Here is a 15,355-nt window from a genome sequence, read left to right as displayed (position 1 = left end):
TCTTATTAAACGGGGATAGCAGGTCCATTCTATGTGTCATACTCGATAATTTCGCGATATTGCCATAGTTTTGCTGAAAGGATTTAGTAGAGAACATCGACGATAAAGTTTGCAACTTTTGGTGCTGATAAAAAAGCCCTGCCTTTACCGGAAGTAGAGGACGATGACGTCACAAGGGTGAGGGCTCCTCACGTTGTTTATAATGGGAGCCTCCAGCAGCAAGAGCTATTCGGACCGAGAAAACGACAATTTCCCCATTAATTTGAGCGAGGAAGAAAGATTTGTGGATGATGATACTGATAGCGAAGGAAGGGAAAAAAAAAAAAAAGTAAAAAAAAAAAAAAGGCGATTGCATTGAGACGGATTCAGATGTTTTTAGACACATTTCCTAGGATAATTCAGGGAAATACCTTATCTTTCTATTGTGTTGCTAGTGTTTTAGTGAGATTAAATAGTACCTGATAGTCGGAGGGGTGTGTCCACGGGTGTCTTGAGGACAGTCTCTGAGGGAAGTCGACGGCAGCTGCATGGACGGCGCAAGCTCAGCTGATCTCCGGTAAGAAGCGACTTTTTACCACAATTTTCTCACCGAAACCTGCCGGTTGACAAGTAGTTGGGAACCATGTTCGCTTGACCGCTCTGATCCATAGTAAAGCTTCTCCTCAGAGAATTTTAAACAAGGAATCACCGTGTTTTTGTGTGGCAAAAGGCTAAAGCTTCCCAACTCCATCTTTCTACTTTGACTTCTCCATTATTAATTGAACAAAATGAAAAAGATTCAGCAACACAGATGTCCAGAATACTGTTTAATTGCGCGATGAAAAGAGAGGACTTTTAGCCGCAAATGGTGCTGCGCTAATATGTCCTCTACAGTCAGTGACGTCACGCGCACGCGTCATCATTCCGCAACGTTTTCAACAATAAACTCCCGGGAAATGTAAAATTGCAATTTAGTAAACTAAAAAGGCCGTATTGGCATGTGTTGCAATGTTAATATTTCATCATTGATGTATAAACTATCACTGCGTGGTCGGTAGTAGTGGGTTTCAGTAGGCCTTTAACCTCTAATGCTGGCAACATTTCCACTTACAGTGCATTTTGATATGTTACAGCCGTATTCCAAATGAAAAAAAATTCATTTTCGTCCTCAAAATTCTACACACAATATGTCATAATTGCGTCCTGAATAGTTGTTCTAAAAATAGTATCAAATTTATTAGAAATTTTTAAAAAACTTTAAAATCACAAGCACATTCACAGATTTTGCTCAATACTTTGTTGATGCACCTTTGGCAGCAATTTTAGCCTAAAATCTTTTTGAACACAATGCCACAAGTTGCCTGACCCATTCCTCTTTGAAGCATCTCTCAAGCTTCATCACGGGAAGCGTTGGTTTACATCCAGGATGTCTTTGTATATTGCTGCATTCATATTTCCCTTTATCTTGATCGGTTTCCTCCCGTGGAAAACAGCATGATGCTGCCACCACAAAGCTTCACTGTAGAGATGGTATTGGCCTGGTGATGAGCGGTGCCAGGTTTCATCCAAACATGATGCCTGGCAATCACGCCAAAGAGATCAATCTTTGGTGTGGTGACGAAATTATTTTGCTTATCATCAAAGGGAATACGCAGTAGAAATGGATGGATGGTTTGAGAGTCTTTCAGGTACTTTTGGCAAATATTTTAGTAAGAAATGGCTTCCGTCTGGCCACTATACCATACAGGCCTGATTGGTGGATTGCTGCAGAGATGGTTGTCCTTCCGGAAGGTTCTCCTTTCTCCACAGAGGAATGCTGGAGCTGTGACAGAGTGACCTCTGGGTTCTTGGTCAGCTCCCTGACTAGACTAAGATGAATGCAGCAATGTATAGAGACATCCTGGATGAAAACCAATGTTTCCCATCCAATCTGATGGAGCTTGAGTGGTGCTTCAAAGAGGAATGCCAAACTGCCCAAAGATAGGTGTGCCAAGCGTGTGGCATCATATTCAAAAAGATTTGAAAATGTTATTGCTATCAAAGGTGCATCAACAAAATATTGAGCAAAGGCTGTGAATACTTATGTACATGTGTTGTTTGCTTCTTTTTTTTTTTTTTTTTAATAAATCTGCAAAGTTCAAATTTATTTTAAAAAAATTCACATTCTCATTAAGGGGTATTGTGTTTAGGATTTCGAGGACAAAATGTGATTTATTCTATTTTGGAATAAGGCTGTAACATAACAACATGTAAAAACAAAAAAAACAAAAAAAAAGAAAACCATTGTGAATACTTTCTGAATGCACTGTATCGCCAGCAACACAAACCTACCCACTTTCTATTATCTGTATACATTAACAAGCCATCTGATGTTTTTTTTAAATATTCTGAGTATTATACACGCTGTGCAGCTACTCTTTTTTTTCACATGGAAATAAAACTATTAACCTCAAATCAGATTTTGATAAATTCCACAAATAACTTCCAAATTACCAAAATAAACCAATCACACACCCGAAGCTGAATGACTGACCAAAAAAATTAGCATTCATACTGACAAATTGTCAGATTCGTTTTGTCACTAAATAGCAAATAAATAACCTGCTTCATTTAGTAGTTTCTATTGGATTCATCTATTAAAAAGCTTGCTAATAGAGGGAGAGTGAAAGTAAAAAGAAGAATTTCATTTAGCGGTAATGCAATTCCAAACCTCAAAGTGAGCCTTAGGTTAATAAATGTGCTGTATGATTTGTTTAACGAAAAGAAAAAGATATCTAACAGGGAAAATGTTGACTGGATGGCCAAAGGGTGCGGGGACCAATTATTCCCCCGTCGAATCCTGGTTATCTCACTTGTCAGTGTGTGTGTGTGTGTGTGTGTGTGTGTGTGTGTGTGTGTGTGTGTGTGTGTGTGTGTGTGTGTGTGTGTGTGTGTGTGTTATGTGCATGTGTCAGTGTGTGTGTAGAATTAGTATGATGAAATCTGTTTTAGTAGTCATATTAGTAAATAAAAAAATATATATTGTAAGTTCAAGGTTCTCCAAGTTAACCGGATGTTTAAGGTTCCAAAGAAATGATAGTGTTCACACAAGCAGTCCACTCATTATTAAGACATATGGAAACACCTGAGCATCTTATGTTGTGGACCTGAACATCTTCTTACAAAAACTGGCATGTTGCTTAGGCCACATTCACTGTTTTTTTTAAAAGGGTCAGCAACTCTCAGGTTCCTCTTTCTCTGTTTTGAAAACAACAACCGTCTCCTCCTATCATATTTCCTGTGTTATAACGGCTCACATAAGCATCCGCTTAATTTTTTTGCTCGGTGTTCATGACATAAGGTTAACGTCCTAAATTTAAAAGGTGTGGATTCAGGTTGATTACATTGCCACAGAAAAACAGTGAAAAAGTATACTGATTTTTTATATTCATTTGTATGAAACTATTACACCTTCAGGACATGAAAACAGCAACAACTTACTGTGTAACACAGTCTTGCCACATTTCCAGAATGCCCGTTGCTACCAATGTCTTTAAAACTGCTCAAAAAGTGTAAAGGGCATGCTATTTTCAACCTGCAATTGCTTCTATCTTACATGAGCACACACACACGCAAACAGCAAGGTAACACCAGCTGGTGAGTTCGTCCTTGAATGCCCACCCTCAGGCACTGCTGTAGTATGCATGCAGCTGTTTTAAAGAGTTCTAGATGGCTTCCATACAAAAAAAAAGAACGGACAAAAAGGTCAAGTTCAAATCTAAGATGTGGTCATTTTTTGCAGCTTGTATGGCTTGCGTATGTTTTGCGTGGGTTTTCCTCCCACGGTCCAAAAACATATACACTAGGTCAACGAAAGAATGAACTGCTGCATAGGTGTGAATATTTGGCTGTAAAACTTAGACCTATGTCAGGATAAGGAAAAATTTATGACAAACCTCTCAATCAATTATTAGTCAACTGGGGATTGGGCTGGACACTGAAAGGTCCTATAGTGCGCCCAGATGACTTTATGTATTCTTTATGTATGTTTTTGTTCAGGAAAGTAATCTGGCAGTCATTTCCGTTAACACCGAATAGTTTTTGAGGAATCAGTCGATAACTAATTGTACTTGGAACGCCCCCCCCTTTGGGCCCTGCGATGAGGTCGCGACTTGTCCAGGGTGTACCCTGCCTTCTGCCCGATTGTAGCTGAGATAGGCGCCAGCGCCCCCCGCGACCCCGAAAGGGAATAAGCGGTAGAAAATGGATGGATGGATGGACGCCCCCTTTGCCATCACCAAATTTTGTATTTAGGCACCCTCCTGGTGTGATGACATCTTCAGAACTGGAAAAAATGTCCCCGCATAGAGAAATATGAAACTATTATCTTGATTACTTAACTGCACTTCTAATTTTTTGTCGCCCTGGTCCATGACTAATTCAAAATATGGTTAACACTATGAGCAAAAAGGAAATATAAATAATCGACATTTCTAGATTTCCCTGCTTTTCCATAGACACCTTAGCTTGTGTTTCCTCATGCTATTTCGCATTTCCCCCCCCAAAAAAATTAAAAAATTTAATAATAGAAGCTTATTTTTTGCTTGTTTTTGAGAATCTGGTCTGCTTTTCTTTCTGTTTTTCTGCAGGTTCTTCCTCAGTCTTTCTGCCCTTGGCAGTGCTCCTGATTTTTGGGATTGCTTTTGGTTGTAGTATTTAAAGCACCAGTATAATGGAAAAAAAAAATTCCTCTATATTGAAGCTATTGTCATATCTGATTTATGTCACCAAAAGATTTACATTGTCACACGAAATGTGCGCTGGATTATAAGGCACATGAAAGGGGTCATATTATGATTTTTTTCTAAATTTAAAAGACTTCCTTGTGGTCTACATAACATGTAATGATGGTTCTTTGGTCAAGCATAGATTATGTTTTACAGATCATCTTAAAGCTGCTTTCTGACCGTCTATGATGCATCGTTTTGTGGGTGGTCTTATTCACCTGGCTCCACTTCAACAGCGTCTTCTCCCCGTCATCTTTGTTGTACCGGTGTCGCGTGCAAAGACGGGAGTGGAAGAAGTGTCAAAAGATGGAGCTAACTTTTTTAATGACATTCAGACTTTACTTCAATCAATAACTGAGCAGCACCTCCTCATCCGTGGTTCATTAGTGCAACAACACCACCCTAAATGTGTCTTGTTAAAAACAATTCAACCAGAACTCTCTAAAAACTAAAGTTCTGTGGGTGAATATTGTAAATCCACTACACCGGTAGTTTTTAGTGTTTCAATAGCAAGTCTACTGACAGATAAGTTAGAACTTTACGCTACTTTATAGTAGAATTGGCAAAAACAGAGAATGAATGCCCCATAACAAGAAGAAATGGAGAAAAAGAAGAAGCCTATCGACTACGGAGTCGCCACGGACTACAATGGCGGACGTGTGCACATTTTGATGACTTATGTAGATCCCAGGTACACATCAGCAGGTACCAGAAGGTGAGAAAAGTTGATTTTGCATAATATTGCAAAACAAAATACTAATTAAAATGTCTGCTAATGGGTGCCATTGTGCGGTCCTTATACAAACTCCGTTTCCATATGAGTTGGGAAATTGTTTTAGATGTAAATATAAACGGGATAATATGATTTGCAAATCATTTTCAACCCATATTCAGTTGAATATGCTACAAAGACAACATATTTGATGTTCAAAATGATAAACTTTTTTTTTTGTGTGCAAATAATCATCCATCCCGACATCCATTTTCTACCGCTTATTCCCTTTTGGGGTCGCTAGCGCCTATCTCAGCTACAATCGGGCGGAAGGCGGTGTACACCCTGGACAAGTCGCCACCTCATTGCAGGGCCAACACAGATAGACAGACAACATTCACACTCACACACTAGTGCCAATGTATTAACTTTAGAATTTGATGCCAGCAACATGTGACAAAGAAGTTGGGAACCGTGGCAATAAATACTGATAAAGTTGAGAAATACTCATCAAACACTTATTTGGAACATCCCACAGGTGTGCAGGATAATTGGGAACAGGTGGGTGCCATGATTGGGTATAAAAGCAGCTTCCATGAAATGCTAAGTAATTCACAAACAAGGATGGGGCGAGGGTGATCAATTTGTAAGCAAATTGTCGAACACTTTTAGAACAACATTTCTCAAAGAGCTATTGCAAGGAATTTATGGATTTTACCATCTACAGTCCTTAAAACCATCAAAAAGTTAAGAGAATCTGGAGAAATCACTGCACGTAAGCGATGATATCACTGACCTTTGTTTGCTCAGGCAGTACTGCATCAAAAACCGACATCAGTGTGTAAAGGATATCACCACATGGGCTCAGGAACACTTCATAAAACCACTGTCAGTAACTACAGTTGGTGGCTACATCTGTCAGTGCAAGTTAAAACTCTACTATGCGAAGCAAAACCCATTTATCAACAACACCAAGGAACGCCGCTGGCTTCGCTGGGCCCGAGCTCATATAAGATGGACTGATGCAAAGTGGAAAAGGGTTCTGTGGTCTGACGAGTCCACCTTTCAAATTATATTTGGAAACTGTGGACGTCGTGTCCTCCGGAACAAAGAGGAAAATAACCATTCGGATTGTAATAGGTGCAAAGTTCAAAAGCCAGCATCTGTGATGGTATGAGGGTGTATTAGTGCCCAAGGCATGGGTAACTTACACATCTGTGAAGGCACCATTAATGCTGAATGGTCCATACAGGTTTTGGAGCAACATAGGGTGTCATCCAAGCAACGTGATCATGGACGCCCTTGCTTATTTCAGCAAGACAATGCCAATGTGTTACAACAGCGTGGTTTCGTAGTAAAAGAGTGCGGGTACATTCCTGGCCCGCCTGCAGTCCAGACCTTTCTCCCATCGAAAATGTGTGGCGCATTATAAAGCGTAAAATACGACAGTGGAGACCACGGACTGTTGAACGACCAAACCTCTACATAAAACAAGAATGACAAAGAATTCCACTTTCAAAGCTTCAACAATTAGTTTTCTCAGTTCCCAAACATTTATTGAGTGTTGTTAAAAGAAAAGGTGATGTAACACAGTGGTGAACATGCCCTTTCCCAACTACTTTGGCATGTGTTGCAGCCATGAAATTCTAAGTTAATTATTATTTGCAGAAAAAAAAATGATGAGTTTGAACATCCAATATCTTGTCTTTGTAGTGCATTCAACTGAATATGGGTTGAAAAATATTTGCGAATCATTGCATTCTGTTTATATTTACACAATTTACCAACTCATATGGAAACGGGGTTTATACACACACACCATAATAATACCCGTACGTTGAAGCACAGTACGTCTGACTTTGGTAGCCGTAATGTTCCAACAAGCCATCAAGTGTTGCGGCTTTGTAGCTTACCAAAGTTGTAGTAAATCATGCTGACAGATTTTTGAGTGCCGCGTTCTCAATGGAACATTTCAATCTCGGTGTTGTTTACTGGGGTCATCTTGCAGTCTACACACATCTCTTATGTGTGACTACCATCTACTGGTCACACTTATCATTACACTATGGACCAAATAAAACAGATGCAAGGTCAGTAAGCACAACGAGAATTATTCTGTACATTAAGCACACCGGGTTATAAGGCGTACTGTTGATATTTGAGAAACTGAAAGGATTTTAAGTGTGCCCTATAGTCTGAAAAATATGGTGAATAGATAGAACCAAAATAGTATACATTTCACAGATATTCCCGAGCCATTTTGAGAATTAATGAGCAAACCAGTCACGTCATCTGTGACGTAGAGAGAGAAAACCACAGATCCATTTCCAATCAACAATAATGCAAATTATGCAAACTTTGTGAGAGCCAACAACGACTACTTTGGGGGAAAATTATGATCAAAAACCTTATATTTTTGAGCCCGAACAAAAGCAGTACTTATCTTCACATTCATTGCAGGGATCATTAAAATGATCCCTGCAAATTATAATTATCTCACTTGGTACGTCCCATTTCGCGTGAGTCAATTTGACTAGAGAAGTCCACACTGTCCTCATATGCCCATCATTAGGAAATGTATACAGGCTGACACCTTATTTAGTTGTATTGTTACAATCTGCAACAATGTATCTGACTAATTTATTCAAATTTTGCTGAAAAGATATATCTTACAATAAAAATGCTACGAAAACACATACCGTATTTATTGGATTATAAAGCGCACTTAAAATCCTTTAATTTTCTCGATACGTATTAATTTTGGTATCGACCTTTGAGCAATTTTAATTAGCACAGCTGAGATAGGATCCAGCACCCCCCGCGTCCCCAAGAAGGACAAGCGGTAGAAAATGGATGGATGGATGGATGTTGTAATAAGTGTGATTAGTCAATAACAGTCACACACATACAGTAAGAGATACGTGTGGTCTGCAGAGTGACGCCTGTTCAATAAATGACAAAAGCAAGTACCCGCAAGCAAGCAACACCACTGCTTTGATATTTCATTGAGAATATAGTAGGAGTGGAGGATTATGGCAAAAATAATAATCACAATTAATTTGAATGATATTGTAATCACGATTAATTACACCATTATTAATTAATTTGAGAACACAAGTATTCATCTGACCACCAAAACTCAACTTTAATTATATTTCAAATAAGGACATCAATTAGTAACGAATAAACCACAACAAGTAAAATAATAGTAGTATCATTACATTTAAATAACTATAGTTGTGTTCCAATCATGTGACAGAGAGGCACATCCGGGCACTTCTGGGTTTCAGGCAATGGTCTTGGGTCCTATTAGGCTACTGTTTATTTACATGAATCTGTGCAGATTTGGGCGTATTTAGAAATGTTTACAGGCAAATATATAAGCGATCATGAAAATGTTTTTTTTTTTTTTTTTTTTTTTTTAAATGGGATGAAGTGGAATTAAACACTCTTAAGAAAAAATAATTTCTCAATGATTTAAAACATTTATCACGACCAAGAAATTTCTACGCGCCACATCTTTGACAAATTTGACACTTACGGTATTTAAAGAAAATATTAGAGGCACATCATGTCTTTATATCTGAGGGGTCCACAAACTAAACATTAATCAGTAAAAGACAATATTGGACTTATTTCGTGCATTGTTAAGTACCGTATTTGATTGACATAAGTGTTGTGGTGCTGTGATCGTAACGCTAATGAGAAAAAGGTTAAGTTTGTTTGCAGTTTAATTCTTGCCACAAATATTGGTTTGATCTACAATTCATGTCTGTGGTTGTTTTATGATGTGAAGTTCCTATTTAGATATTGATGTCCCTGTTGTTCAGCAATGTTTGCTAGCGATATCAAGATTCAGTATATGCTGTTGAGCGTACAAGAGATTTTTTCATCAAGTTTAAAAATACTATTAAAGATATTTTCTTGATGGTAACAAATAGCTCCAAAGACGCTATAACGTGGTCATCTGTGTCAAATAATGAACTTGGCTTTCCTGCACAACAACAACTACGTTTATAGTTTATGTTATGAAAATAGACAAAGACAATACGGTGGATTGGACCAAATATCACAATATTTATTAGTAGGACTTAATATGACGTTAGTTTGTTTGCACAAGCAGGTCTTCATAGTTATATTTAGGCCTAGCAACCAGAAAGGAACACAATCTAATGCAATCTCTTGTCCTTTCTTTACGTTTAGTTCTGCTATCAAACACTACTAATAAAGTAGAGAATAAACTCTGTTGCATCACAGAAAGTTTTTCAAACAAAACAAGTGTTCAAACAAATATTTTACAAAGTGATCGCTGCAGACACAAGCTGTCCAATTGTATTCCACAAGATGATAAGTGTGATATTTTGAAGAGCAATTTCCTTCGACACACTTTTGTTTTTTCCCTGACTTCATAACCATTATGAACCACTTACTTTTAGGCTCTATCAAAGCTTTTTCCTATCTCTCTTTTTAAACAACTGGAACAACCAAGAAGAGAACATCAATACGACATTTTCTAATCAAACTTTACACTCACGCTCCGTTGTTTTAATGCTACATTCAAGCTGCTTGACCATCGTGTGAATTAAGCCCCACAAAAGAAAAACTACGTCATTTGCAACCCACCCATAGCAATATAAAAAAACAATAAAATCATTACATTTTAGTTGTTTTTGGTTCAATTTTTTTTTACTTTTACACAAGTTTTATCACTTTAAAGTGTGTGATTTTTGTGTCAAATAAAATTGTGTAAACGGTTTGTTAATTGCATGCAAAATATCTCCCATATAATGGTGCAAAACATCTTTGAACAATTTAGACCAGTAATTTAGACCAAAGCATAATAATTGTGTAAATGTAACAATAAGTGCTTTGTGTTCATTATACTTGTGATGGTACTTTTTTGAAACTTTTAATTTGTTAGCGCAATCAGACCGGATGTGGCGCACCGCACTGTTAAGGGGAGACGTGTGCTTTTGTTCTCAACTTGAAGCTGTTTAAAAAAAAAGGAAACAGAGCACCTATATTGGCTCCATTGTTAGCGGACTTTGATTTACGTTTATTGATGAGTTAAAATGCCATCCATCCATCAATCTTCTTCCGCTTATCCGAGGTCGGGTCGCGGGGGCAGCAGCCTAAGCAGGGAAGCCCAGACTTCCCTCTCCTCAACCATTTCGTCCAGCTCTTCCCGGGGGATCCCGAGGCGTTCCCAGGCCAGCCAGGAGACATAGTCTTCCCAACGTGTCTTGGGTCTTCCCCGTGACCTCCTACCGGTTGGTCGTGCCCTAAACACCTCTTTAGGGAGGCGTTCGGGTGGCATCCTGACCAGATGCCCGAACCACCTTATCTGGCTCCTCTCGATGTGGAGGAGCAGGGGCTTTACTTTGAGTTCCCCCCGGATGGCAGAGCTTCTCAGACCATACTTGCCAACCTTGAGACTTCCGATTTCAGGAGGTGGGGGGCGTGGTTGGGGGCAAGGCGTGGTTAAGAGGGGAGGTGTATATTTACAGCTAGATTCACCAAGTCAAGTATTTCATATATATATATATATATATATGTATATATATATATACATATATATATACATATAGATATAGATATACATACATATAGATATATATATACATATGTATATATATATATACATATATATATATATACACATATGTATATATATATATATATATACATATATATATATATACATATATATACATATATATATACACATATGTATATATATATATATATACATATATATATATATATATACATATGTATGTATATATATATATATATATATATATATATATATATATATATAAAAGAAATACTTGACTTTCAGTGTTTATTTATTTACACATTTACACACACATAACACTCATCTACACATTGTTGAGTTAAGGGTTGAATTGTCCGCTCTTGTTTTTCCAACCATATGCATGTACAGTAGATGACAGTATTGTCCTGTTTGAGAGTGTCACAACATTGCTGTTTACGGCAGACAAACTGCTTTACGGTAGATGAAAACGGACTGCTGTTGTTGTGTGTTGTTACAGCGCTGGGAGGACGTTCATGGAAATGCCTAACAATAAACCCTCTTAAGAAACCAAGAACTTGCCCTCGATCATTCTACAGTTATAACGTCATTGGGCAGACATGCTGTTTATATTGTGGGAAAGCTGACGTGAAAACAGGCTGTCAACATGTCACTCAGGTCCGCATGGAGCTGGAGGGGGCGTGGCCTCCAGCTCCGCCTGAATTTCGGGAGATTTTTGGAAGAAAATTTGTCCCGGGAGGTTTTCGGGAAAGGCGCTGAATTTCGGAAGTCTCCCGGAAAATCCGGGAGGGTTGGCATGTATGCCCAAAGCTCATGACCAGGGGTCTCAGACACGCGGCCCACGAGATGTTATTTCGCGGCCCCCACCTTAATATGAAAGTTTAATGTTATTGCGGCCCACAAGTTTTATATGAATGGCGCTTGACAGCGTTGTGTTATTTGGGTTCAAAATGGCTCTTTCAACGTTCTGGGTTCCCTACCCCTAAGCTAGTGGAAAAGCGGCAAGTGAGTGAAAGCGACAGACGTTGCCATGCAGCCAGACGTTCTTACGTGCCTGGCTGCAGTCACACTGCGACCGACACCTGTCCGTCAGTAATAAGAGTCCCCGATAACCTGGACCATTTAAAAATATATATATATATATTGTTTAATTTGCATTGCCTCACACGATGAACACTACATATATTTCTATATGACGCCGGATAACACTCCGGGAGCTGTCACTTTTTTGCACTCGTTATCCCGGTACTTTCCTGGCTATTATCCGCAGACCACCGTGTTGCTGTAGGAAGGGAAAGCGGAACGACACACATTGCGGAAATAACATTATTCTCCGTGCGTCGGCTAATTACAAATATATTCCATGCTGAGGAGTATGCTAAAACGTTTTTAGGAACTCTTTTCTTGCGGCCCAGCCTCACCCAGACTCTGCATCAAGTGGCCACCCGGTAAAGTGAGTTTGAGACCCCTGCTCATGACCATAGGTGAGGATGGGAATGTAGATCGACCGGTAAATTGAGAGCTTTGCCTTTCGGCTCAGCTCCTTCTTCACCACAACGGATCGATACAGCGTCCGCATTACTGAAGACGCCGCACGTGTGTTCTTAACTATTTTAATGATTGTGAATTATAGGCAAAATTCCCCGAACATTTGTGTCGTTCTTTGCTTCCAATTTTGAGAGAGAGGTTTACTTTGTTAACAGTTAAGTTGTGGCTGAATGAATGCTGGGGATAACTGGAGAGCCTGGACCGAAACCCCATCAAAAATCTTACGGTTAATCAAGAGCACAGATTACTTGCTTGGCCCTGGTATCAGAAATGATTTGATGCACCTTTGATGTCATTGTTATACAAGAATGGACTTAAATTTCATAGACACTCACTACAATTTTGCGGAAGCTGTTAGAGTCGAACTCATACCAGTGCCAGTAACTACATGATATAATGTTCATAATAAACACACTACAGTCTGCCCTTGACTGACCCGCCTAGGGGTCTTATTGAGCCATGGCCTGCTGTGTAGCTGGGAGTCTACTCTTAAGGAACAGATGCTAGGGCACAACAGCTGCTCATCTGGCATCAAACCAAACCAACTGGATATGCACACAACTCATGAACAAAAACATCAACATGTGTTACTAAAACCTTTTCCTGCCTGGTAGGACAGCCGCATGAACAGTGTAAATATAAATTTGCAATAAACATTTATGTGTAAACACTTTTAACTTTGTATTATTGAAAAAACGATGAAGTCACCTTGGAAAGATTGGCGCGCTCTCTCCACTAGCTCATCTATGGGATAGCTGGCCAAGTCTCCTCTGGCATGCTTGGTCTTGCAGTAGGTGCAGGCATTCAGACACCTGGACAGGTAAGTAAACACAATGATATTCTTTTTTTTTAAAAATCACTCAAATCAAATAACTTTTTTTAGCACATTTACAGTGGGGCAAAACATTATTTAGTCACCCACCGATTGTGCATGTTCTCCCACTTAAAATGATGACAGGGGTCTGTAATTTTCATCATAGGTACACTTCAACTGTGAGAGACAGAATGTGAAAAAAAATCCAGGAATTCACATTGTAGGAATTTTAAAGATTTTATTTGTAAATTATGGTGGAAAATAAGTATTTGGTCAACCATTCAGAGGTCTCACTGATGGAAGGAGGTTTTGGCTCAAAATATCACGATACATGGCCCCATTCATTCTTTCCTTAACACCGATCAATCGTCCTGTCCGGTTAGGAGAAAAACAGCCCCAAAGCATGATGTTTCCACCCCCATGCTTCACAGTAGGTGTGGTGTTCTTGGGATGCAACTCAGTATTCTTCTTCCTCCAAACACGACGAGTTGAGTTTATACCAAAATGGATACATGGATGATACAGCTGAAGATTGGGAGAATGTCATGTGGTAAAATGAAACCAAAATAGAACTTTTTGGTATAAATTCAACTCGTCGTGTTTGGGGGAAGGTGAATACTGAGTTGCATCCCAAGAACACCATAACTACTGTGAAGCATGGGGGTGGAAACATCATGCTTTGGGGCGTTTTTTCTGCTAAGGGGACAGGACGATTGATCCGCGTTAAGGAAAGAATAAATGGGGCCATGTATCGTGAGATTTTGAGCCAAAACCTCCTTCCATCCGTGAGAGCTTTGAATGGTTGACCAAATACTTATTTTCCACCATAATTTACAAATAAATTCTTTAAAATTCCTACAATGTGAATTCCTGGATTTATTTTCACATTCTGTCTCTCACATTTGAAGTGTACCTATGATGAAAATTACAGACCTCTGTCATCATTTTAAGTGGGAAAACTTGCACAATTGGTAGCTGACTAAATACTTTTTTGCCCCACCGTATTCCTCAAAGTCCAAAAATCTAAGCGATACAAATAGGAAATAAATACATTGTAGAAGAAATTTATTTTATGTTTCAAATTTACATGTAAACTGAATTTTTAAGGTTTCAATTCATTTGGTTTAGTAGCATAGTTTAGAATTTTAGAAGGGATATAACGATATGAAAATGTCATATTAAAGTTACTGTCACCAAAATTATCACAGTTATTATCAGCACCAGCAAAACGGACTTAACCCGGATTGACAAACTGATCAAGAAAGCCGACCAAACTATTTGAACGCAGTTGGAGGCGTTTGTGTCAGTGAGGGACAGGAGGACACTGGACACACTGCTCGCCGTCATGGACAATCCTGCCCACCCACTCCACCAGACAATTGAGGGACAGCGGAGCTCATACTCCAACAGGCTCCTTCAGCTTGGTTCCCAGTGTTCGGTTCAAGAACTCCTTCATTCCGCACTCCATCCAGCTGTATAATCACTCGCCATAGAGCAATGGATGATATCTGTCTATTACCTGACACCTTCTATGTTTGCTACCTCTCTTTGTTCATAATGTTTACCATGAATTGAATAATGTGGACCCCGACTTAAACAAGTTGAAAAACGTATTCGGGTGTTGCCATTTAGTGGTCCATTGTACGGAATATGTACTGAACTGTGCAATCTACTAATCCATCCATCCATTTCCTACCGCTTATTCCTATAAAAGTTTTAAAAAATCAATCAATATATATTTTCTGCTGGATCTACTTTATTTTATGCTGCCCTTTTTTTTTTTTTTTTTGCTGCAGCTGTAACATATAATGTAATATTGTACATGGTAATTGCAATGTTATAAATTGTATATATTACACTGTGTATATAATATGTAAATATTACATATAGTATATTTTATATCGCTACTATGGTAAATTTTTACTCCACTTAATACCTGCATTATCCTTTCCATCCTTTGAGACTGAGCTACTGTGTGG

The 15,355-nt window shown here is 38.8% G+C and overlaps 1 protein-coding gene across 2 annotated transcripts in view; it reads right to left on the bottom strand.

Moving 5' to 3' along the window:
* Positions 1-15,355, bottom strand: part of cdkal1 (CDK5 regulatory subunit associated protein 1-like 1) — a 611,713-nt gene that overhangs the window by 354,614 nt on the left and 241,744 nt on the right. For both annotated transcript variants that reach the window (XM_061916180.1, XM_061916181.1), the window contains one exon: positions 13,271-13,374. In XM_061916180.1, coding sequence (XP_061772164.1) covers positions 13,271-13,374 — 104 coding nt within the window. The remainder of the gene's footprint in view (positions 1-13,270; positions 13,375-15,355) is intronic.

Source organism: Nerophis ophidion, linkage group LG11 (assembly GCF_033978795.1).
Source record: "Nerophis ophidion isolate RoL-2023_Sa linkage group LG11, RoL_Noph_v1.0, whole genome shotgun sequence".
Taxonomy (NCBI): Eukaryota; Metazoa; Chordata; class Actinopteri; order Syngnathiformes; family Syngnathidae; genus Nerophis; species Nerophis ophidion.
This window is presented reverse-complemented; position numbering and strand designations above follow the sequence as displayed.